General features: G+C 39.1%; 1 protein-coding gene across 3 annotated transcripts in view; it reads right to left on the bottom strand.

Moving 5' to 3' along the window:
• The window catches only part of bmpr1aa (bone morphogenetic protein receptor, type IAa), a 260,246-nt gene that overhangs the window by 9,014 nt on the left and 223,977 nt on the right, over positions 1-27,255 (bottom strand). For all 3 annotated transcript variants that reach the window (XM_073025226.1, XM_073025225.1, XM_073025227.1), the window contains 5 exons: positions 16,638-16,737; positions 13,106-13,205; positions 10,781-10,919; positions 6,320-6,512; positions 2,245-2,542 (listed from right to left, as the gene is read on the bottom strand). In XM_073025226.1, the coding sequence (XP_072881327.1) occupies positions 2,245-2,542; positions 6,320-6,512; positions 10,781-10,919; positions 13,106-13,205; positions 16,638-16,737 (830 nt within the window). The remainder of the gene's footprint in view (positions 1-2,244; positions 2,543-6,319; positions 6,513-10,780; positions 10,920-13,105; positions 13,206-16,637; positions 16,738-27,255) is intronic.

Here is a 27,255-nt window from a genome sequence, read left to right as displayed (position 1 = left end):
TTTTTGGGATAGCTTTCCAGGCAGGTTGTCAGAAGCAAGATTCTACCAGAAAATAAACAAACAATGTAACAGTAACTTGGGCACGAATGCAACTAATGAAACTTGGTGTTGACCCCAATCCAATCAGAGGCATAGAAATCAAATGTACCTCACGAAATGCAGTATTCAATAGTAAGTCATATAGTTAACTATTTTAATATTGTTAATCAAGAAGCATAAACTGCTGTTGGTGTAATCCAAGCAATTATATTTAATGTATTACAACTGATCTTATGAAATGACCTTTCTGGTTAAAAACTGGACACCACTGAACTGCAAATTTCTTATTACAGACAATAATAATATTGGCAACACTCATAACTATTATAGCTGAAAGCCAATGTAATATATTCAGTCTCAAGGATTGTGTAGAAGTTTCTTATAGATCTTGTTATAAATGAAACTGGAAATTTTTGAAAGTCTGTAACAGAAAAGCCCAGTCATGTCTAGCACTTTCCAGGAAATGCAAAAATTGCAGAAATATTTCTTGTTACAAATAACAAGTTTTGAGAGTACACACTACACAACTAATATTGGAAACCGTCCTATGCCACCACCTCTCAAAACCACATACTTAAGGAAATTCTTAGAACATTTAAGATATCACAGAATGAGTAAGAACAGTCATTTTCACATATAACATTAGGTTAATTCTATTGATATGCTTGTTTCTAAGATGAAAAATAGTAGGCTCAAGTGCCATTGGCAAGTTCCTACTATGATAACATAATGTAGACTGACACCATAATGTAATACTAGTAGTGCAATCATATCTACATTATAAATGCACACACGACACCAGCTTGGTTTTAGATTAGTGGGCACAGTTTAAATTATTTAAGTACTGTGGATTCTGATTAATTGGACTATTGGTTAATGACGACAGCCGCATAATTGGAACAGTTCTTAAAGAACAAAAACTAATTGAGAGAATAGCTGGGATTCCCTTCATTTATTTAGAACACTATGCTGCTTAATTGGGGCAGGAAACAGTTGCTGAACAGTTTCTATCTAATGTCGGATACTTACACTTGTGTGGCCATTAGACATTACTCAGACAAACTTTTTAAATATCCCCAGTTGCATTTGCTTATGTTCAAAAAGCTGTGATTTTAGTCACTAATAGCTGGCAAGAAATGAGTAGTAAGGCAATTCAGAACTATTTTTTTTCTCTGTGGTTTCAAGCATTCAGGCTTGAAGATGCCAGAAACAGCTGGGAGCAAAAAAGAAACGATTTCACTACTTCAACTAGTTATGAACAGTGAAGAATTTGAAGGTATCAAGAATCATTGCATGAAGGCAGTCGATTATCTACACTAGGTGTCTGCACGGATTCTGTTCATTTGTAGTAAATCAAAAGAACATTGAACTAACCTTAGGGAACTAATTATAGTTTTATAGTACAGTAACAGCATTGATAGTGTTCTAATTTGTTCTGTATTTCATTTAAGTACTTAATTTGTTACTCAGTTAAACAGTAGATTGTATTTTTTTTTTATATACCTTTTTAACTATTTCTACGAAAATTCAACTAATTGGGGCAACTGCTTAATTGGGCCAAAATGTACTGGTCTTGACCTGTCCCAATTAACCATAATCCACTGCTTTTAAACACTTGTAATTTAAAAAAATTGTCTGAACTTTTTTTTGTGGTTAAGAAAAGGAAATCCAAAGAAGTCAAGAGATGGAAAAATCATTCATTTTCGGTCAACACGAGGATGAATATACTTTATACTGATCTAATGCAGGACTTTACAGTTACATGAGTATCAGTTCTGAAAACTGTCAATAAGCCAAGTCACAAATGTCCCTTTTCTATAGTAATCTATATTGAGTTGCTCTACATAAACTTGCTTCTTTCATTTCATTGAATATTCATCTTAACACTGCCCATATATACTATATCCAGTTATTAATGAATTACCACAAAACAATTTATTATTATTACTATCATTTTTTAAAATGCTTTAAAAACGTATGGGAGAGTTTGCAGTTGGATTTCCATGTCAGGTTTTTCATAACCCAGGGAGCCCCTGAATTTACAAATTGTGGTGTAAAATATTTTATAATTTGTCATATGTAGCAAAACATCATTCATGCGCTTTGTATTTTTAAAATCTCTGTAAAGCACTGCCAGCAGTACTGCAACCCAGTTCTCATGGTTAGTGTCCGGTTTAAAAAGAGATTTATTTTCAGATTCATTACCTGTTGAATTTCACAGTTAGGCCAAGGTCAGCAATAGTGCATGTTCCATTTTTTTTCACCAGGATGTTTTTGCTCTTTAAGTCACGATGTGCAATAGCAGGCTTGCCTTGTGTACCATAGATTTCTGTATGGAGATGACAGAGGCCACTGGCAGTAGAGTAAGCCAACTTTAGTAGAGCTTTGGTATCAAGAACTGTGCACTTCAAATAGTCATACAGTGAGCCATTCTCATGGTAATCTGTAATCAGGTACAGCCACGTCGAAGAACCTTTGCTTTCAATGTCTGCAGCAATAAATCCTGTAAAAAAAAAATGATAAAAGACAGGATTAGCACTTGTTTATTGTATAATAAACTATTATACTTATTCCCATGCTCATGATTAAATATGTTCTAACATTGTTCTAGCAAAGAAATCTTGGGGAAAAAAAGAGGAATATGATGTTGAACCAGGAACAAGAATAGCAAAACACTTAGTACTGATAACTTAGTTTCATCCTAACTTAAAAAAAACACTGGGCTGAGTTCAGCGAGCTGCACCCAGCTGTTATGATCAGCATTCTGCTGCTTCTGATGCAACATGGTGAACTTTTATTGTGTTCTGTGTGCTTGACACAATGTCTGATCTGTGGTCACCCATCCACGTTAATCCATCTTCCAGCACTTTGGCCTGGGCAATTCAAGTGGTTGACTAGATATGCTCTAAATGCTTTCAGCAACTCTATTTCCATCACTCTCATTCTGCACTCTGCATTCCAGGTACCAGCCTGACTAAAAAAAATGTTCCCCTTAGTTTCCAAACATTATGCTAGAAAATTTGTGCTTCTGATCTGACAATAGTCAGACCTGGCACGGGTGTGGCCCTGCTTGCATGTCCTTTTTATGGAAAAAGATCATTATTTTTTGAAGGCAAAAGTTACTGGAATCTGGAACAAAAAACGTAATGCTAGAGAAATAGGGAATAACGTGAGAAGCTGGGAGTGAGAGGTGGGGAAGGCAAAGGGCTGAAGAAGAAATAATCTAATACGAGAGGTAGCAGACAATGGAATAAAGGCAGGAGGTGGGGAACCAGAGGGCAGTTTGTGCAGCTGATGGGTAGGTCATAAGGTCAGGGGAGGGGGCAGGTGAGGCAGCACTTCACATGTGAATGCAGTATAATTTATTGTATCTAGTATATTCTCCTTTACATTGGTGAGATCTGGAGCAGATTGGGGGGTCACTTTGAGCATCTTTGCTCTATCTACCACAAAGGCCATGATCTCCCAGTGGCTAGCCATTTTAAATCCACTTCCCATACCTGTATGTTGAAGCCAAGTGAAAACTGGAGGAGCACCACCTCACCACCTCAGTTTAACGAGGGGTCACAGTTTAAGGATAAAGGGGAAGCCTTTTAGGGCCGAGATGAGGAAAAACTTCTTCACACAGAGAGTGGTGAATCTGTGGAATTCTCTGCCACAGGAAACAGTTGAGGCCGGTTCATTGGCTATATTTAAGAGGAAGTTAGATATGGCCCTTGTGGCTAAAGGGATCAGGGGGTATGGAGAGAAAGCAGGTACAGGGTTCTGAGTTGGATGATCAGCCATGATCATACTGAATGGCGGTGCAGGCTCGAAGGGCTGAATGGCCTATTCTGCACCTATTTTCTATGTTTCTATATTCTGTCTTGTTAGTCTCCAACCTGATAAGATGAACATCAATTCACCCATCACCTGCCAACATGCACTCTTCCTTTTACCCTAGCTTCTGCTCCCTTTCCAGTCCCAGTGAAGGATCTTGGCCTGAAATGTTGACTGTTCTTTTTCCTCCAGAGGTGCTGCCTGACTTGTTCAGCTCCTCCAGCATTTTGTGTGTGTAGACTTGTTTGTTGCCGTCTCAGATTTATGACATTTTATATAGGAACAAGTTATACAACTAATAAATAAATCAAAAACTGATAAGTTACTACAATCCATATTCCACCACTGATATGAGGACAAGGTACCCTCATTAAAAAGCCTGACTGCAATGCTAAATATATGATACACTGATATCACATGTTGAAATTGATTTGATTATTAATTTCAGATTTTTTTTCTGTCTTGCTTTCACCAATTTGTACATTATTCTGGTTTTTTCCCCCCTCAGTTTGTGTTGAACTCTTTATCCCAGTGATTACCCCAGGTGTAAAGGAATTTCCAGGAGATTTTTGTTGGCCCTATTGTTGCCATCCACACACAACAAATAATGTAGTTTTGGAATAACAGAGCTCTAGGCAGAGCAGTTGATACAATTTAACTGTAAGCTATGACTGCTGGGGTACTACACAAGTGAACCACACATACAAGGCCTATTTCTTCTAAGATGTCAAAAGTGCCTTGGAGAGCAGGTCTTTATTCCTAAAGCAATAACCTTAGATCTCCTAACTACTAAGTGTAAAGAGGCAACAGCAACGTAACATATTCTGTGAAGGGAGGAGTTTAGTACATAATCCAATTCCCATTTGTAACAGTGATATTTTTTGCCTGATACAGGTACAGAAGAAACTGAAGATAAATGCAACTTTATCCTTGAGAACCATAGGTTCATGATTACAAAAAATATATCTTTCATCTGTAGCAAGAAAGAGACAAAATAAAGGAAGCAAATATATAAATAGTGAGGAGGACGACATAATGTGAAACAAAGTGCTTGATTGATGGAGGCTTGGCAGTGATGGTGGTGAATTAAAAAAAAAATCACATATTACAGCAAGTCCAGGGATCCATATTTATTTAAACTTTTATGACAAACTTCTGAAGTTTGTGGAGTAGAATAGTAATGCGGTTTTGTTACTGGATTAATAAACCAGATTCCTGGATTTGTGACTGAAGACATGTTCAAATACTGCAGCTGTAGGATTTAGATCTGGTTAAATAAATCAGGTACAAAAAATTAGTATCAAATACAGTGACCATGAAAGTTCTGGATCATTATAATCTATCCAGTTCACTCATGTACTTTAAGGGGAGAAAAATCAACTGCTTTTATTTGGTCTCTGTGCCTGCAGATCTGCAGCAACATTGTTAATTCTTAACTGCCTTCTGAAATTGTCCAGTAAATCACACATTTACACCAAATCACTAGTACACCCAGTGAATGAAAATCAAATAAACTGTAGATATTGTAAATCTGAAATAACAGAAATTGCTGGGAACACGCAGTAGTGCAGGCAGGAATTTGTGAAGGAGAAGAAGTTAATATTTCAGGTTTGGACCGCTTGTCTGAACCATTTACTACACTCAGTGCAGCAGTCAGGTTTTGGTTCAACATTGCTACCTCATAGACAATTCACACAGGGCAATAAATGCTGGCCATGCCGATGAGACCCATATCCAACAAATGAGTAAGTGCTCCCTCAAGAATGCAACATCTTCAAAGATCCCCATCATCAATCCAGGCCATGCCATCTTCTCAAAGCTACCACTGGTAGGAGGTACAGAAACCTGAAGTCCTACAGCTTCACACTCAAGTCAACTACTACTCTTCTATATTCAGTTCTTGAACCACAGAACAACCTGAATCACTATAATTTAGCAACACTATGCCCATTTTGATCATTTTGCACTGAAATGGACTTTTGTTTTAATTTGCAAACACGAGGAAATCTGCAGATGCTGGAAATTCAAGCAACACACACAAAATGCTGGTGGAACGCAGCAGGCCAGGCAGCATCTATAGGGAGAAGCACTGTCGACGTTTCGGAGTCCTGACGAAGGGTCTCGGCCCGAAACGTCGACAGTGCTTCTCTCTATAGATGTTGCCTGGCCTGCTGTGTTCCACCAGCATTTTGTGTGTGTTGCTTTTGTTTTAATTTGGTCTTTTGTTTTTTTCTTGCAAAAAAAATGTGTACTTTGTTTAACTTAACATTTTTCTTCTAAGTGCTGTTTATCTGATGCAGCTGCAACTTAGCTTTTTATTATACCTGTGCATTGTGTGCCTTTGACAATAAATTGGACTCTGACAACTTGAAATGTTAGCATGAGAATCCCATCTGTTTTTCTGTTTTCGACTCTTATCCTACATAAAGAATATATAAATCAGATTGCCGGACCAGCTCACCCAAAATACTTTCATGTCGCATTAGAACAGTCTGGTAAATCTCAGTCTCACGAAACCAGCTGGCTTCTTCTGCAGAAGGGAACACCTTTACTGCCACCTTTTCACCACGCCATCTCCCCATCCATACCTCACCATAGCGGCCTTTACCCACTAGTCGAACCATTTGAATCTGCTTTGCAATTGTACGTTGCACCTGTAGGGAAAGGAGAGTAAAAATACAGTTTATCTAGCATAAAACCAACAAAAAAAAGCTTGAAATACAAATAAAAGCAATGATTTTTCAATTTTCTCAAAACACTAGGGAAAGAAAAACAACAACAGTGTCAGCTCTGAAGCAAAGATCTATAGCATTTGCACATAATCTTACAATGAACTGCAACTGAAAGGTTGAAATGTGAAATGTACAAATGCAAAATTCTTTAAGAGATCTTGTGGTATTGAAAATAAAATTTAAAAATTACTTTTGTCCAAGTAAATATTAGATTTTGGGGTTAAAATTTTCAACTGATTGCTACTTCTTTCAGAAACTGAAAAAAACATTTGATACTTTGAATTGACAATAGACAATAGGTGCAGGAGTAGGCCATTCGGCTCTTCGAGCCAGCACCGCCATTCACTGTGATCATGGCTGATCATCCACAATCAGTACTCCGTTCCTGCCTTCTCCCCATATCCCTTGACTCCGCTAATCTTTAAGAGCTCTATCTAACTGACAACAGAAATTGACTTCAGATTTCCTTGGATACAGCACAAGATTCCTGTATTCCTGTTGGAATTAAGGAATTAGGATGTAGGTGTAAGGGAAGGGAAAATTACAAAACCAAAGTAGAGTTTTTACAAATACTCTGGCAAAATCATACACTAGAAAGAGTATAGCTGCAAAATACTACAGGATTTCTTAACAGAGTGAGTACTACAATAAATGGAGGAGACCTTCCCACAATGAATAGATCATCCAGTCAGCTGTTACATACCAAAAGTAGTTATTTGGACAGATATAGTCAGGTGCAATAAATGCAGGTAACAATAAGATTTTTTTAAAATACTGGTTTACATACATCTAAACCTAGATTATCTAAATTAGATCATCTAATGCTTAGATTTTATATCCTCTAACAATATATATGTCAGGTTGCTGTTTATTGATTTCAGTACTGCATTCAACCCCATCATCCCCCAAGCCTTAATCAGTAAACTTCAAAACCTGGGCCTCAACCTCCCTCTGCAATTGGATGCTTGACCTCTACCTGATCAGGAGACCACAGCCAGTGTAAATCGGATACAACATCTCCTTATTGAGAATCAACACCAGCACACTTGCTTTGCTTGCTGCTCTACTCTGTCTATACCCCTAACTGTATGGCTAGGTACAGTGCAAACACCATCTATAAACTCGCTGATGACGCAACTGTTGTCAGCAGAATCTCAGAAAGTAATGAGAAGGATTGAGAGAGATTAGCTGGTTGAGAGGTGTCACAACAGCAGCCATACACTCAATGTCAGTAAGATCAAGGAAATGATTGTGGACTTCAGGAAGGGGAAGTTGAAGGACCAGCAAAAAAGGTAAGCAGTTTCAAGTTTCTGGACGTCAACTCTGAAGATTGTCTGTAAACTCAGCAAGCTCCATCATGGGCACTTGCCTCCCCACCATCGAGGATATCTTCCAAAGGTGATGACTCAAAATAATGGCATCAATTAATAAGGACCCCATCACCCAGGATGCCCTCTTCTCAGTATTACCATCAGAGAGGAGGTACAGGATCCTTAAGACATACCAATGTTTTAGGAATAACCATCAGATTTCTGAAGACAATGAACTCATGAAAACTATCTCACTATTGTTGATCTCTGTTTACACTACTTACTTTTAAAAAATATATACGTCTATTTCTAATTTGTAACATATTTTATATATTGCACTGTACTGGTGCTACAGAACAGCTTTCACAACATATGTCAATGATAATAAACCTGATTTTAATTCTGCTTACTGCCAATTCAGTTTACATAACTTAAAAACATTATGTAGTGGTTCCATATTAGTAGCTCAAGTGACACTCATGATGAGCTATATATTATGTTACTAATGTATAAAACTTGCTACAAAAGGCAAGTTGTGTCTAACATCACAATTGAATAAATTTATATTTGTTTATTCACAAACAAAAGCAAAATAATTTGTTTCCATTTCTGCACACTTGTAAAACCCGCATTTCTAAAGCAATGCCAACCAAGAATACGATTCTACGTGAGCAGCTGCAGCTTTGGAATGACAAAGTGAAACAAGATTTATAATTGAATCTTTAAGTGTACTCTCTTTGTAGAGAGAGCCTTTTATTTTTCTTCACAAGTTCGGAATTTCCAACACTTTTTTTTAAGAAACACAGAACTCTGAGGGGTGGAGCGAAGTCAAGATGGCGCTAAATGGAGACTCCTTTACTTGCATCTTCAGAAACAGGTCTATTTCTATCTTTGATATCTTTTTATTTCCTTTTCAAGGTTCCTTTGAAGACCTTGACCTGAAGTTACACTATGACTTCATTTCTTTGCAGGAATGGAACCTGTTCTCAGGGCTTCACGACTGACCGGCTGCTTTTTGCTATCTCAAGGACTTGGCCTGGAAGGCGAGTGTGCCTTCGAGGTTCCAGATTGTTCTGGTTCTGGAGACATGCTGATTCTAGGAGGGTTTCTCTGACTGAGAGCCACGGAGAACATGGAACATCGGGAGCAGTAAGTTAACTGCCAGAGGTTGTACGTTCAGAGAGCTGCGCCTTTCTGGGGCTGACTTTCTGGGTGCTGAGCTCGGAAAAAGCGACGCAACAGACTTTTAACATCATACATCAGCAAGTTGTTTATTATATCTCCCCTCTTGCTGTGAAAACGGAAACACCTCTTTTTCCCTTATTAGGGAGAGAGAGTGCCTGTGTTATGTCAAATTACCAGGTGAACAAGTACTTTTTGGGGTACTGAAAGTCTGTGTTTATTTATGCTTGCTGCATGCTCGAGTGCTCAGTGAAGGGTGCTGATGCTCTTTTGCTGGTAGGGATGGGAGGGGCATTACCTTGCTGTTGCTTGTCTGAGAGAGGGGGGAGCTGGGCCGGGGGGTGGTGGGGGGGGGGGGGGGGGAGGCTTTGGCGTTCTAACGTTTAACTGTCATTGATTCTTTGGAGCTCTCCTCTGTTTTTGTGGATGTTTGCGAAGAAAAAGAATTTCAGGATGTATATTCTATACATTTCTCTGACATTACATGTACTTACTGAAACCTATTGAAAACAGAAGAGAAATATTACCTAATTTAACTTGCAGTGCCAAAACTTCAAATACCTTTAGGGAGTAGTCAGAAGTATAGTGGTCTGTACAATTTTGTTTTGTCATGTTATACTCTAGACATGACCATAATTACTTTGTTGTGTATGTTTAAGGCAAAGACTGTTTGTCTCTCAATCCTTAAATGGGTGCATTTAACACATTGGCATCAGAATAATGTAGGAAATTGTAATATTTCAATAAGTTTCCATCGTATTTTAACAAGTTGCAGCATTTTAATGACATATCCACGTGCTTTAATAGTTGAAGTACCTTGCACGATGGAATCGTGACAATATACTTGCAGCTTAAGTTTGGAAATACAGATTATTATTTTAATAGTATTACTGGTGCAATTCTAGGAATAATAGACATAGAGGATAAGTTGCTTGATGTTCTTCTTAAAAAAATATCTTAAAGCTCATATTTTATTGTTTTGAGATGGAATGTCAAAAAGATGAATGTTCATACTGGGGATACCATCTCCCCTGCACTTTCTAAGCTTCTTCAAGTCTTCTTCAGCATTTTGTAGCTGGTGACCCACTTGGTATTCGATGCAAAAACCTGAGTTTTACTTGAAGTCATTTCAAATTATGTTACAAACTTATCAAAACAAATGCCACACTGTCCTGAGAGACATGAAGCCCGATATAGAAAACACAAATTCACACCTTTCCTTCTGATGGAAATTCTGAAACATAAGAGGCAATCACAGTGCTGATTTTAGTCATAAAAATGTGAAGAAATTAGAGCATCTTTGCTTTGAAAGGAGACAAGAGAGAGGTGGTATAGGAGGTATAGAATTGTCAAGGTAAAGAAAGAAACTCAAATTTCACACCAAGTGCTGAAATAGGAAGCAAACATAGGCAAATTTCATCATTATTGTACAGAGAGTGCAGAATTGCAGGGTATGAGAGAGCGCTGGGGTGGAAGGGGAGGTGGGACAGTGATTACAAAGAATCTTTCAAAAAAATCTACACAATTACATGCTGGGATCTCCTCAGCTTTCCTTATTTTGTATCAAATACAGTCAATGATTATAAAATTGTATGGAGAAAGACTACTTGAACAAGTTACAAATCCCCTGAGAGATCCATCTCAGTTTGTAATTGCCTTAAATAGTACAACCTGAAATAGTGTAATTAGTGCTCATACCAGTAGAGGGAGTCCAGATCCACTTCCGGAACTCTGTGACTGGTCAATTAAGTCTTTCAGTGACTCGCCTGGTGGAATAAAGGCCATGTCCTGCTCAAGATCCCTGTTGTAACGCCGTCTACCTGCTTGCCCTTTGTACCTGAAAAAAAAATGGTATTAAGCATTTTTTTGCTACTCATCTGCTAGCTCATTATCCATTTATTTATTTCTTTTTGCATTTGCACAGCTTGCACATTGTTTGTATATCCTGTTGGATGTTGTCTTTCCTTGATTCTATTGTGTTTCTTGTATTTACTGTGAATGGCTGCAAGAAAATATATCTCACGTTTGTATGTGGTAACATGTATGTGCTTTGGTAATAAATTTACTATGAACTTTGAGTGCACAATGCAAAAACAGGAAAGACAAACACTGCAAGACAATGAAATCACCTTAGGGTGAAACTGGAACTACAAATAAACTCTCTTCCTTCACCACCTTTCTGGGTCCCAAACAGTCATTCCAGCTGAAGCAACACTTCACTTGCCAGTCTGCTGAGGTCAAAACTGTGTCTGGCAATCCCGATGCAGCTTTCTCCACATCATTGAGACCTAAAGTAGAACGCAGCAGCACATTGTGGAGCACCTTGTTCTGTCTGCTGCAGGAGGCCAGCTCTCCAGGTGGCAACTCATTTCAATTTGACTTTCTATTCTTAGTCTGTCATGTCTGTCCATAGCCTCATCTAATGCTATGATGAGACTCACTCAGGTTGGAGAAGCAACACTCACATTCGGTCTGATGAACAGTGATTTCTAAGTTAATTTCTCTCCCTCCCCTCTTTTCATTTTATTTATTTGGAGATACAGTGCAGAGCAAGCCCTTCCGGTCCAATGAGCTGCACTGCCCAGCAACCCACATATTTAACCCTAGTCTAATCACAGGACAATTTACAATGACCAATGAATCTATTAACTGGTACATCTTTGGACTGCAAGAGAACACCAGAGCACCCAGAGAAAACCCACATGGTCATGGAGACAGACTCCTTATTGATGCAGCTAGAAATGAACTCCAAACTCCAATGCCCTGAGCTGTAATAGCATTGTACTGACTGTTAGGCTCACATGGCACCCTATGATCCTTCTGGTTTTCCATTTCCCATGATAAAATGTCCTCTCCCATTAGATTCCTCCTTCTTCAGCCCTTTGCTTCTTCTACCCATCACCTCCCAGATTCTCACATCCCCCCTTCCTCACCCACCCAACTTCCCCCTTACTTGGTTTTATGTATCACCTGACAGCTTGTACTCTTTCCACTTCCCCACCTTCTTATGCTGGCTTCTGCCACTTGCCCCTTTAAAATGTCAACAGCTTTTTCTCCTCCGTGGATGCTGCCTGACTTAGTGAGTTCCTCCAGAATTTTTGTGTGTGGCTCAAGATTTCCAGCATCTGCAGAATTTGTTTTAAGTTTATAATCACAACAGGGTGACACTTTCAAAAGAAACTTTTTGACTACATTACCATTCAGAGCTAGTTTGTCACAATTTCAGTGCTGATCAGACACTACAGAATCTTTAATTAGGAGACCCGGAATCACCAAGTATTCAGTTATTTGTACACAATAGGTAGTTTCATCTGCACATCGAAACATAGCAAATTACATCATTTGAATCAACAACTACCACAATCTGAGGATGTGCCACATCCGAGCAAGTGTTGCATGCTTTCAGAGCAATGTAGGTGTAAACTGAAGCACCCAGAATAAACCAATACAGTCATGAGGAGAACACACAAACTCATCACAGATGGTGGTGGAATTGGAGCCAAATCAATGGCACTGTAAAGTGTTATGTTAACCTCTATGCTATCTTGCCACCTTAAATTTCAGTTATGCTACATACTGATGCTGGTGGTTGGGCTTTCAGCATTTGAAGCTTCAAGACTAGTTGAGGAACATGCCATTTTGAGCTCCAAGTGATGATTCAATTACCCCAAGTAATTGACCCATGTGTAGCATTAGGAAATAAAAGTTCCTAATGACATAAGAAATGTCCAGCTCAAAGTAGGATCTTAAGTTTAATTGTCAATCTTAATATTGTATCATACAAGAAATGCATACTCTAACCAGCTGCTTTATTTAATTGGCATTATCTATAGACTGGTTCTATAAAATACCTACTGTCTAGAACTCAGGATATATGAACACTTTGCAATACAGAAGTATAAAACAAATAAAATCTAAAAATCAGATTTTGCATTTAACACAATAGCTACGTTGAAGACAATTAAGCAACTTAAACAATAAGCAAGTATGATTTACTTTTCTATATGAAAGGTAAGCTTTTACCTGAAGTAGAAGGCAGTTGTGATTACAATCAACACAACGATGCAGACAATCAGAGAGATTAACAGGCCTAACCGATGGATATCACCTTCAAATAGTCCATCTGTTTTTAACATAAGGCAGAGTTAAAATATTTTAAAAAATCAAATGCAATTTAGTACATTGCCACTGTAAAGATGACCAATACTACTTTAGTGTATAATGTCCATCAAAACTATAAAAGATTTACCCAAGCTATTCTGACATCACAAACCACCTTCCAATGTTGAAGACAGTATTTAGCACAAAAAATCCATATCACTTGAGAAAACCAAATCTATTTGCACTGATAGAAGGCTAGTTCTTAATATCATTTTGGTAAGTAACATGATAAGAAATTAAAATGTTAATTATTGCAATTAATGACTGACAAGATATCCACATACTACTTTTGAGAAAATATATTTTTTCTAATTTAGAAATGATCCCTACTCAATGGAATTTAGTTGTTTTTACAAAGACAATTCAAGTAATCTTCATGCTGGCTTTGTGCATTATAAATTCTTGGACACATTTATAAGGGTAATTGCTAATGTAATCCTCTGTTGTTATAACTGCACCCAGGCAATGGAGCAGTTACATGTCAGTATTGAGGCTGTTACCTCTTTAGCTTGGTTGATCCAACCAATTCTAATTTCATGCATCACAAACTACTGCTAAATTTTGTTAATTGACCACTAATGATATAAAACTAAATTATCTCAAAATGGCATATGGCTTAAAAGTAAGGTTAAATTATACCCACACATTTTGGTGCAAGTTATCCCTTATTCTAACTTTGGTTCAACTGAAGGTCCTCATTAGGGGACAGTACATAGAGAGAGTCAGTAACTTTAAATACCTTGGCATTAACATATCAGAGGATCTCTTTGGTCCAGCACCTAAGTACCATCACACAGGCAACATAGTACCTTCTTAGAAGTTTGCATAAATTTAGCATGTCACCTAAAACTTTGACAAACTATTATGCATGCACAAAGGAGTGTATCCTAACTGGTTGCATGATGACAGTATGGAAACATCAGTGCCCAGGAATGGGGAAGTCTACAGAAAGCTGTGGATATAGCCCAGCCCATCACAGGGCATAGCCCTCTGATCCATTGAGCAATTCTACAAGGATCTCTGTCATAAGAAAGTGGCATCCATCAAAGACCTGGCCATCTAAACTGTACTTTCTTTTTACAACTACCATTGGGCAAGAGGTACAGATGTCTAACATTCCACACCATGATGTTCAGAAAGTTATTACCCTACAACACTAGGCTCCTATACTGGCATAGATAACTTCACTCACCGCAACTCTGAACTGCTTCCATAACTTACAGACTCACTTTCCAGGACTCTACAACTCAAGCTCTGTATTATGTATCTGTTGATTTACTTATTTTATTTGTCCCATTTGTCACTTTTGGTTGCTTGTCAATCTTTATGAATTTGAATTGAACTGAATGATCTTTATTGTCTTTAATGAAACTCTGTTTAGTTTCCTCTCAGGCAATTAAATAAAGTGGTAGATAAAAACAAGACAGCAATAAAAAAAAAAACAGTATTCAACAGATAAGTTGCAGCAGCACCAGAATATCACAGTAATGCACAAAATGCCGTTAGTGCAAGTATCCGAGTGCTTGTGTGTGCATGTGTGTGCTCACAGTTTCAATCATTGTTCTGTGGGAGTGGTGTGATGGAGGCCACAGCTCTGGGTAGAAGCTGTTCCTCAGTCTATTTGTTCTGGCTTTTAGCATCCTGAACCTTTTGCTGGATGGCAGCAGGTCAAACAGGGAGTAGCCGGGGTGTGTGGTGTCTCTGGTTATGTTAATTGCTTTCCTCCTGAGTCTGCTGGAATAGATGGTGTCCAGTCCTGGGAGCTCCATCCTGACAATTCGCTGGGCCACCTTCACCATGCAATGCAGGTCTTGTCGCTCAGTGGCTGTGCAGCTGGCATACCACACTGTGGCGCTGTTGGTCAGGATGGTTTCAATTGTGCTTCTGTAGAAGTTAAGCAACAGCTTCTGTGGGAGTTTGGCCTGTTTCAGCTTCCTGAGGAAGAACAGTCTTTGTTGTGCCTTTTTTTTTTACAAGCAGTGAGGTGTTGGTGGTCCATGTCAGCTGTTTTGACAACACAACTCCAAGGAACTTTAGGTTTTCCACACTTTCCACTACCTCTCCATGCATATGGAGGGGGGAGGTGTACTCTGTCCTTTGATCTCCTGAAGTCAATGATTATCTCTTTTGTTTTAAAAGTGTAAAGGACCAGGTCGTTGTCCTTACACCACTCCGTCAGATGATCCACTTCGAGCCTGCAGGCTGTTTCATCCTCGTCCGAGATCAGGCCAACCACTGTGGTATTGTCTGCAAATTTAATTATGGAGTTGGAGGTGTAGATGGGGGTGCAGTCAAGTGTGAAGAGTGTGTAGAGCATAGGGCTCAGCACACAGCCCTGTGGGGTGCCTATTTTTAAGATGAGGGTGGTGGAAGTGTGCTTTCCAATTCTGACTTGCTGTGGTCGGTCTGTGAGAAAGTCCATGACTCACGAGCACAGGGAGGAACCAAGGCCAAGAGTGTTCAGTTTGCTGACCAGTTCATGGGGGATGACTGTGTTAAATGCAGAACTGAAGTCCACAAATAACATCCTCACATAGGTGTTCAGTTCCTCTAAGTGAGTCAGAGCAATATGGAGGGTTGTTGTGATTGCATTCTTTGTGGAATGGTTTGCCCGGTAGGCAAACTGGTGTTTGTCCAGATCAGGTGGGATTATAGCCTTAATGTGTGAGAACACAAGTCTCTCAAAGTACTTCATGGCTATGGGTGTCAGTGCTACAGGGCGATAGTCATGTATAGTTATTCATAAATTCTATTGTATTTATTTTTTTGCAAATGGCTGCAAGAAAATGAATCTCACGGTAGTATATGGTGACACATATATACTTTGGATAACTAATTAGTATATGCCTTATTTAAAATAATTGAGAATATGGAGAAATGTTATGCTGTCACTCATCTACTGCAGATTGCATCACCCATTTAAAAAAAGCAGAGATTATATGTTAGCAGTTCAATACTACTAAACCTAATGCAATAGTAATGAGGGGAATAGATGGGGTACACGTTTAACAAATTATTTCAGCTGAGTGGAAACTATGGCAATGCTAATATAAATCAAAGTCATAAGCTCACTTTGAAAGATAAAAGCGCTCAAGTGCAGATAAAGTAATGCTTCCAGATAATTAATAGGTGGGAAAATTGATAATGTCAGCAAAGCTGAGTAATAAAATTAACAGACAGCATCAGAAAAATTTCAGCATCTGCAGCCTCTCATGTCTCCAACAGAAATTATTTGTCATTTCAACTCAGTTAACAGTAAAAGCTTCCAATGTGAAATTGAAACTTTTAACACTTCCAATTAAAATACCATTATTTAGTTAAGAATATTAAGTCTTTCCAAAGAAATAGAAAAAATTAAGACATCTAAAAATCGCAAGCACTTCCTACAGTTTACCTGTATTAGTAATCGGCACAAGTGTTGGACGTAAATCCTTGTTACAAAAATCAGTCTTGCAGCATTCAATTGTTCTCCGTTTCCTTACTTTTGTTGAATCCTGCAGAAGGGAGAATATAAAATTAATGATTCTGCATTTGAAAGCTTAAGTGCCAACTATTAAAATACCTTGGCCAGTAACTGAGATGTGCATACATGGCATGTTTAAAACTAGGGTTTAAATTAATGGCTTAAAGACAATGGAGTCAGGACTGATTAACCAAGTAAGAAAATCTATCATTCAAGTGTGCAATTTTTTCCCCCTATTTATTTCAGCAATTATTTTGTGTCTGTGTGCATAGCATTTTTCAATGCAATATTGGGTGTGTTCTCCATCACACAGGGAAAGGCAGTAGGCATTATAAGTTTTTGTTCAAGTCAAACCACCTGACATGGAAATAGATCACCATTTTTGCATTAAACTACTATAAGATCTGTTCCAACTGCAGTGTCCATACTGATTTTGTTATCTTTGTCTATTTTCTCACAGGAAATCAAAATTGGGCAATTAGTTATTGATTGTACAACTGACATAAATAACATATATTCGTTAACTTCAAACAATGTTAATTTCTTACCCTGAATCCTCATTTTTCTCAGTAACACACTCCTGAAATCCTGCCTCCTTAATGCAGTAACAATATCAAAGTAAAATCTGTGGCATCACAGTAACAATATGGATCTTGCATGCTCTGGTTACATGAATATTAATATAAAAATATGAATATCCACATGATGGCTGGGCAACAAATGAAGAGAACCACTGAAACCTGCTGTTCCAGCCACATACTCCCACTCCACTGGCTTTAAACAACCACACAAGACAAATGTGTAAAGGACAAAAACTGGCTAGAGACAAGGTATCCTGCCACATAACACTGTCAAGCTGGATGGGGCCAAAAAAGATCCAATCATTAAGAAACTTCATTCTCGTGCCTCTAATCTATTTTGTAGGTGATCCCACTGTTACAGTCGCTCATATTATGGAATCTGCCCTTACAGAATTCATAAATCACTACTCAAAAATTTGAGGTAGGGATTAAAAGTGTTCCTCACAGGTTTTATGGGAGGGGGGGGGGAGGGGGGGAAGAAAAGTAAATAAAACAAAAATTTATTTTTTCAATTTGCATTTCTTGACACATGCTCGGGTAACAAAGCTTTGTATTTTTAATTCTGAGTTTTAGGAACTCAGATCCCGTTATAATACAGGAGACACATTTCATTTTGGAAGGTAGGCTAGGATGTAAAGAAAACAATCTTTCCTGTTACATTAAGGATGAGGTTTTGGGGTACTTAGAAGCAAATATCCTCTGGACGATGGGATTGTTGGCTTTGTTGCCAAGTTTGTGGATGAGTCAAGATAAGTGGAGGGGCAAGTAGTGTTGAGGAAGCAGGGAGTCTGCAGAAGAACTTGGATAGGTTTGGAGAATGCACAAAGCAGTGGCAGATGGAATAGTTTAGGGCACGTATGATCATGCATTTTTGGGTTGGAAGAATAAAAGCACAGATCATTTTCTAAATGTGCAGAGAATTCAGAAGTGCTAAGAGAATTAGAAATCATAATGTAGGACTCCTAGAGGTTAACTTGAATTTTGAGGGGGCCAGAATATAAAAGCAAGGATGTCACGTATTAAGGTACTAACACACTGGCCAGACCATGTTTAGAGTACTGTAAATAGTTAAAGATGGATGTGCTGCGTTGGATAGGGTCCAGAGGAGATTATGAGAATGATCCCAGGGATAAAATGGTTAATGTATATGGAGCATTTGATGGCCCTGTACTCACTGTTGTCTTGAAGGACTGGGGGAGGGGGAGGGTTGGAATTTCAATGTAATCTATCAATTGAAAGGCGTGGATAGATTAGACCTAATAGCGAGAGAGTCTCAGACCAAAGGCACAGTCTCAGAATAAAAGTCAACAAGTACAGATGAGGAGAAATTTCATATGACAGAGCAGGTTCAATGGGCCCCATTCTCCTATACTTATTATTTAGTTACAGCTCAAAATAGACCCTGCTGGCCCTTTGAGCCATGCTGCCCAGCAACCCCAACTTAATCTTAGTCTAATCATGGTACAATTTACAAAGACCAATTAACCTATGTGTTTGGACTGTGGGAGGAAACTGGAGCACCAGAGGAAACCCACGCGGCCATGGGGAGGCAGTGTTTTTCAATGATTCTGTTGTTTCTTGGGTTTATTGTGCATGTCTGCAAGAAAATAAATCTCATGATTGTAAATGGTGACATATATGTATTTTGATAATAAACTTAATTTGAACTTCAAAGACATTTGTAAATAACTATCATTACTTAACTTAATTTCTTAGCCACTGACATTAGAACCTTTCTCACATTGCCAGCTTGAGGATGGCATGGGTGAAAGTGAAAAAAGGAATGGGGAGAGAGAGAAAAAGGATGAATAGAGGTAGATGAGAAAAGAGAACAAGCAAAGTGCAATTGGGAAAAAGAGTAAGAGCAAGCAAGAGATTACAGAATCAGATTTAATATCACCAGCATGTAAAAGTAAAATTAGTGCAAAAAAACAGTAGTAAAGTAGTGCTGTGGGATCAACGTCCATTCAGAAATCTGATGGCAGAGGGGAGTAAACTGTTCCTGAAGCATTGATATGTCTTCAGGCTCCTGCACCTCTTCCTCAGTAGAAGATGGCATGTCCTGGGTCATGGGGGTCCTTAAATGATGGATGCCACCTTTTAGGGCATCATTCCTTGATGTCCTGGATGCTAGGGAGGCTAGTGTCCATGATGAAGCTGACTGAGTTCATAACTTTCTGCAGTTTATATTGATCCTGTGAAGTGGACACCCCCCCACCGCCAGTGCCCTTTACCAAACTGTGATGCAGTCAGTTAGAATACTCTTTCCACACTACATCTACAGAAACTTGAGAGCATCTTTGGTGACATACCAAATCTCCTCAAAATCCTAATGAAATATAGCCAGTGTTGTGCTTTCTTTGTAACTACATTGACATGTTGGGTCCAGGATAGATCCTCAGAGATGTTGATGCCAGGAACTAGAAATTGCTCACTCTTTCCACTTCTGATCTTTATGAGAACTGGTGCATGTTCCCTTGCCTTACCCTTTCTGAAGTCCACATTCAATCCTTTGGTCTTACAGACATTGAGTGCAAGGTTGCTGCTGTGACACTCAACTAGCTGATATATCTTCCTCTTGCCAGTCTTCTCATCACCATCTGAAACTCTGCCAACAGCTGTGTCATCAGCAAATTTAAAGATGGCATTTGAGCAGTGCCTAGCCACACAGCTGTGGGTGTAGACAGAATAGAGCAGTTGGTAAAGCACACATCCTGGAGGTGCACCAGTGTTGATTATCAGCAAGGCAGCACTGTCATTTCTGATCTGCACAAACTATGGTTTTCTGGTGAGGAAGTCAAAGATCCAGTTGGAGAGGGAGGTACAGAGGCCTAGGTTTTGGAACTCTTTGATTAGACTTGTAGGAATGACTGTATTCAGTGCTAAGCTGTAGTCAATAAACAGCAGCCTGACCTATGTATTAGTATTGTCCAGGTGATCCAAGACCGCATGAAGAGCCAATGAGATCACATCCGTTGTAGACCTATAGTGGCGATAGGCAAATTGCAGTGGGGCCAGGTCCCTGCTGAGTCAGGAGCTGGTTCTAGCTATAACCGACCTCTCAAAGCACTTAATTGCCATAGATGCAAGAGCTACTGGATGTTAGTTATTAACGCAGCTCACCCTGCTCTTCTGGGGAACTGGTATGATTATTGCCCTTTTGAAGCAGGTGGGAACTTCTAAGTGTAGCAATGAGTGATTGAAAATATCTTTGAACATGCCTGCCAGCTGAAAAACAGCCAAGATGCAGCCAAGAAAGAAAGGCCTAATTTCTCCCAGGAAAGCAAAGTCCAAAACAGACTCCAGGACCTATCTCATTTAATTGCAAGCAAGTTTATTTGTATAACACTTTCAAACACAAGGCAGTTCAAACTGCCTTACACAGACCAAGACATAAAATACAAATATAAAATTTCAGACAATATACAAGAGAATAAAAACACACAAAAATAGATATGATAAATGAAAGTTACAGTGCAGGATATTCTACTGAAAAAGCTACAGTGATAAGTTTCAAGCTTTATTTTAAAAGAGCTTAAAGTTGGGGCAGAAATCAGATCCATTGGGATGATAAGATGACCTGCTGTAGACGACCTAAGAGCTCTGAAAAGTTTATAATACAGCAAGAGATCAGAAATGTATTTTGGCCCAAGACCATTCTGTGCTTTATAAATCAGTAGTAATACTTTAAAGTCAATCAGCTGATGGACAGGAGGCCAGTGTAGTGATCTGAGAACTGGAATGATACTTCGTCGGTCATAGTGAGGACTTCAGTAGCAGTGCTCTGAATGAGCTGCAGCTGTCTGAGGGATTTTTTAGACACCTGTGAAAATGCCATCATTGTAGTCAAGCCTACTAAAAGTAAATGTTTGGATGAGTTTTTAGATCTTGCTGAGACATAAGCCCTTAAACTCTCACAGGGTTTCCAACTTGGTTTGTGGCAATTGCTCTAGTCGGTCACCAACCTTTTTAAGCCCAAGATCCCCTACCTCGGCCTTAGAAAAGGCAAGATTGACCACAGATCAATTAGTTACACGCATACACACTGGGGCAGAAAAGACCGGAAGTAAAACCCCGCAACCCGTAAGTAGAAATAATGTATAAACACCAGGGGTTCCCACCCTTTTTTGTACCGCAGAGCAGTTTAATATTGACAATATTCTTGTGGACCTGCTGATTGGGGGGGGGGGGGGGGGAGGGGGGTGTTAAACACGATGGGAATACAGCGATACTCGAAGCAGGTTCCTTATGCCCAGTCTATTCCGCAATTTAGTTTTCACAGCTCTCGACACTTAGCTTCTGTCCCGCGCTGCTCATGGTTTTTTCCACTGGAAGAACTCAACAGGTTTGTCTTTAAGTGCTGGGTGCTTGGACTCAAGGTATCAAAGCAGTTTTGAGTGCTTCAATGCCTCATTAGACAGGGCGCCCGCCCGCCCCCCTTGTAGAATCTATCGGCCGACAAAAGTTTGTTTCAGTAGATCGCAGCAACGTAGCTGCTCTGATACTTACGAAACTCTGAGCCCGAATTAGGTAGTCTGCGAATATTTTAGCACTGGGTTCCCCACGAACATTCGGTGTGGTAAACAGGTTTAGAGGCAGCGCTCCAGACCAGTAGCGACAGCACTTACCGCTGGCCACCCAAGGCCAACGGTGATCCCTGGCGCAAGGGTATCACTGCGTTTAGGTGACTGATGACCTCACGTGCCCGTGAGAGGGAATGAGGAAAGGTGCAGCTGACTGACATCGTTTCCTCGCGGCCCGGTGGTTGGGGACCACTGAAGTACACTGTAGTGCGGGGGAGCTACACGCATGCGCACTGGGCACAAAGAACGGAACTAAAACCTCGCAACCCGGAAACAATCTCTCAACAGTATTTGTGTATTTATTTTTCTTTTTTTTTGGGATCTACTGGGAAAGTCCCAAAGATCGACTAGTCGATTGCGATCGACAAGTTGGTGACCACTACTCTAAGTCGTCTTTAGAATGGTGGAATTATATTCCTTGATCACACTAAAAGTGTCTCTGTCAATTATACTGAGATCAAATGGAGAGCTAGAAATAGTTCTGAAGCAGACAAGGGTTTGTGCTCCAGGGACACATCCCCATTTTTTCAGCATTTTCTGTTGCTGTCTCCCTTACCACACCTCTCTGAGGCTGACATTCTTCATTTCATTTTAGCAAGTCTCATTAAACAAATAAAGTTCAAACATCTTACTATGTTATTTGCTTTCCATACTACGATTTTAATGCTTGGTGGTACATAACGTAAATTTTATTTCCAAACAGAGCAAGGAAATCCAACTGAAATTATGTTCAAACAAGTTTTAAAATTATTTTTAATAGTAAAAATGGGGTGAAGTAAGGATAATCAAGGAACAATAAGCATTTCTGAATAGTTTTCAGCAGAGCTTAGTTTTCAGGTAATGATGAGGCTTCTGTAGCAGTTGAGATGAAGTTGGGGCAGAACTATATTATACTATGGAGTGAAATTAAGCCATCCTAGTTCTGGCATTGATGTCCTCACTAAGCTCCTCATTGGATACCAAGACCATAAACTATTTAATGTGATATCTGATGACGTTGAGGAAAAGAATGTTGTTGGTGGCTAGGAGCAAAATTTATGGTAGGATTCAAAGACCTTACTGTGCTATTCAGTTCAAGGCAGTTTACATTCATATAATGCTGGATATCAGACTCGGGCAAATTCTCAGGCAATTTTTGTGATTTTAGTATTTATAAAAGTTTAAAATATTTAAGAAATAAAACACCATCCAGAAAAGGCACTAATGTTTTTAGATGTTCTGACCTACATGCCCTTCTTGAACGTCAAGTTCAAGACAGTTTAGTGCAATGGGTCCAGGTCTACTAAGATTGCCCACAGAATTAGACTGAAAAATTGAAAAAGTGTTCCATTCCTTAATGATCACATTTTCTCTTAACGAGAAAGGGTTAGGGTTTGGGTTAGGGTTAAAAGGAATAATCCAACCCCATTGACTCACAAATATTGAGCAGCAATATCAGATTTGCTGTAAGGATATATATTATGTAAAGACCCATAAGTTCTACCAATAACTTTGAGAGAAGATCTGCAAATTTAAACACAAGAAATTATGCAGATACTGGTAATCAAAAGCAACACACACAAAATGCTGGGGGAACTCAGCAGGTTAGGCAGCATTCATGGAAATGAACAAACAGTTGATATTTCAGACCAAGACTCTTCTTCAGGGCTGGAAAGGAAGGGGGAAGATGCTAGAATAAAAAAGTGAGGGGAGAGGCAGGTATAGCTAGAAGGTGATAGTTATGCAAATTCAGATCTAAATTAATGTGGTTGACACTTATTTGCTCTTTTAAAAAATCCAAGCAGGGCAACTAGTCATCCAAGGCTAGATGTTTGACTATAATGCAGTTGTGATGAATGAAAATGTACAATTGTCTTGGTTTGTTCAGAACGATGGTAGAGAACACTCTCCAAAAGAAAAGCAACAAGTGATGCTATTGTAAACCCACATGAGGCAGATGATAAGAGAATCTAAGTATTCTTAATATTACGTGCTGGAAAGGCAAAATAAAAAAAAAATCATCAGAATTAAGGAGATACCACACAAATTCAATACAAAGACAATCTACTATTCAAATATACAGATACAAATAAAATTTGTTTTATTTAGACCTAACACATCATCAAATTTAACCTGGAAGGAATAGCATCAGCTGAAGCAGTGGCATAAAGAATTTGGCATTTATATTATGACAAGGAATTGTGATTATGTAAGAAAATGTAACAATCAATTTCCAACCCTTCAAATAGCAAATGAAATAAACAATTAGAATGTTTTTTGATGTTGGCTGAGAGACAAGTCGTCATTTAAGGGAACTAGAGAATCAGAAACAGTTTTAATATCACTGGCATAAGGTGCAAAATCTGTTGTTTTGTGACAGCAGTACATAGCAATATAATAATTATAAATTACAGTAAACATACATTCAAAAATAAATTAAATAAGTAGTGCAAAAAGAGGGAAAAATACTTTAGTGTTCTTAGGTTCATTGTTCATTCATAAATTTGGTGGCAGAGGGGAAGAAGCTCTTTCTGAAATGTTGAGTGCATGTCTTCAGGTTCTTTTACCTCATTCCTTAATAGCAGACATGAGAAGGGGGGATGTCCTGCGTGATAGAAAGCCTTAATGATGGATGCCACCTTTATGAGGCATTGCCTTTTGAAGGTGTCCTGAATGTTGGGGAGGCTAGTGCTCATGATGAAGGTGGCTAAGTTTACATCTTTCTGCAGTTATTTCTGATCCTGTGCAGTGGCCCTTCCATACCGGGCAGTGATGCAGCCAGTTAGAATGTTCTCCATAGTACTTCTGTAGAAATTTGCAACATACCAATTCTCCTCAAACTCCTAATGAAATATACCTGCTGTTGTGCCTTTTTTTGTAATTGCAACAATACATTGGGCCTAGGATAGATCCTCAGAGATTTTGACACCCAGGTACTTGAAAATGCTCACCTTTCCACTTCTGATCTCTTGATAAGGAGGGGCGTGTGTTCCCTTGACTTCCCCTTCCTGAAGTCCACAATCAATTCCTTGGTCTTATTGACGTTGAGTGCAAGGTTGTTGTTGTGGCACCACTCAACCAGCTGATCTACTTCACTCCTGTATGCCACCTTGTTGCTATCTCAAATTCTTCCAACAATAGTTGTGTCATCAGCAAATTTATAAGATGGTGTTTGAGCTATGCCAATCAACACAATTGTAGGTGTAGTGAGAGTAGAGCAGTGGACTAAGAATGCATCCTTGAGGTGTGTCGGTATTGTCAGCAAGGAGTCATAGACATCAAGCACAGAAACATTCCCTGCAGTCCAATGAATCTGCACTGCCAATCAAACATTCATTTATACTAATCTAAAACTAATTCCTATTTTATTCTTTCCACGTTATTATTAACTCTCCAGATTGCATTACTTGCAAACACACTAGGGGCAATATACAGAGGTAGATGAACCAACCGTAAGACACAGGAGCAGAATTAGGCTATTTGGCTCATTAAGATTGCTCCGCCATTTGTTCATGGCTGATTTACTTTTCCCTCCTAATTCCATTCTCAAGAACCTATCAACCTCCACTTTAAATATACCCAATACCTTGGCCTCTATCTGTAGCAATGAATTCCACTAATTCACCAAACTCTGCCTAAAGAAATCCCTTATCATGTTTGTTTAAGTTTATTTCATCTCACTACATACAATCAAATGAAACAACATTCTCCACACCACAGTATACCCAGTCAACATATATCACACATATCACATAAACCAAAAACACATTATAAATAAGTTAATAAAATATAATACAAAATGCACGTAGTAAAGCACAGCAAACAGATTGCTGCCCTAGTGACGAGACCTTGGCGATGGCAGGGTATTCATTAATCTCACAGACCGAGGGAAGAAATTGTTATCATCTGGTAGTCCTAGTCCTGATGCTTCTGTACCTCCTTCATGATGGTGGTGGGTCAAAGAGAATGTGGGATGGGTGGTAGAGATCCTCAACAATGCTTTGGGGCCTTTGCCTGCAACTCTCCTGGTAAATGACACGAAGGAGCAGGGGAAACCCTGATGATACTCTTTTGTTTTTAATATCCTCTGTAGGGTCTTGCAGTCTGACGCTTTGTAGCTTCCGTACCACACAATAATGCAGCAAGATATTCTTTATAGTACTCCTGTAGAGAGTTGTTAGAATGGGGACAGGGAGCCTTGTATGCTTCAATCTCCTCATAAAATGTAGGCGCTTGCTGTGCCTTCTTGACTAGTGAGGTGGTGTTATGAATACAGGTTAGATAATCGATTATGTGCACACCAAGGAACTTTGTGCTCTTCACACTTCCACGGCAGTGCCACTGATGTGCAGTGGACAGTGGTCCACCTGTGCCTCCCTGAAATCCACAATCATCTCTTTTCTCTTGTCAACATTGAGAGTCAGGTTGTTATTCTTGCAACTTTTGATAAGCCTCTCTATTTACTCCCTGTATGCCGACTCACCATTGTTGCTGATGAGGCCAACCAATGTAGTATCATCAGAGAACTGAGCACATAACCCTGGGGCACACCAGTGCTCAGCATGACGGAAGTCTCTTTGCTCTAAAGGGGTGTCCTTCTAATCTGAGGCTGTACCTTCTAGTTCTAGACTCTACCACTTTTGGAAATATCCTCTCCATGTCTTTTAATATTTAGTAGGGTTCAATGAGAACCACCCTCATTCTTTTAAACTCCACCAAGAAAAGGCTCAGAGCCAACAAACACCTCATATGCTAACCCTCTTATTCCTAAGACCATTCTTGTAAACCTCATCTGGACCGTCTCCAATGCCAGCATATCGTTTCTTAGATACAGAGCCCAAAACTGCTCACAATACTCCAAAAGTGGTCTATGAACACCTTATAAAACCTCAGCATTACTTCCTTGCTTTTATATTCTAGTCTTCTTGAAATGAAGGCTAACACCGCACTTGTCTCTTATTTCTGATGCAATCTTCAAGTAAACCTACACCAGGATTCTCAAGTCCATTTGCACCTTCAATTTCTGAATTCACTCTGTTTAGAAAATAGTAACTGTATTCCATCTGCCACTTCTTTGACCATTCTCCTAATGTGTACAAGTCCTTCTGAAGGGTTTCCTGCTTCCTCAAAACTGCCTACCCCTCCAGCTGTCTTTGTGTCATCTGTAAACATGGGCACAAAGTAATCAATTCTGTCACCCAGGTCATTAACATATAGCGTAAAAAATAGTAGACCCAACATTGACCCCTGCTATTAATCATCAGCAACATTCCAGAAAAGACCAACTTTATTTCCACACACTGCCTTCTGCCAGTCAGCCAATCTTCTCTATATGTTAGTTTATTCCTAAGATACCATGGGCTCTTGTATTGTTTAGCAACACAATGTACATCAACTTTATCAAAA

Source organism: Hemitrygon akajei, chromosome 21 (genome assembly GCF_048418815.1).
Source record: "Hemitrygon akajei chromosome 21, sHemAka1.3, whole genome shotgun sequence".
Lineage (NCBI taxonomy): Eukaryota > Metazoa > Chordata > Chondrichthyes > Myliobatiformes > Dasyatidae > Hemitrygon > Hemitrygon akajei.
This window is presented reverse-complemented; position numbering and strand designations above follow the sequence as displayed.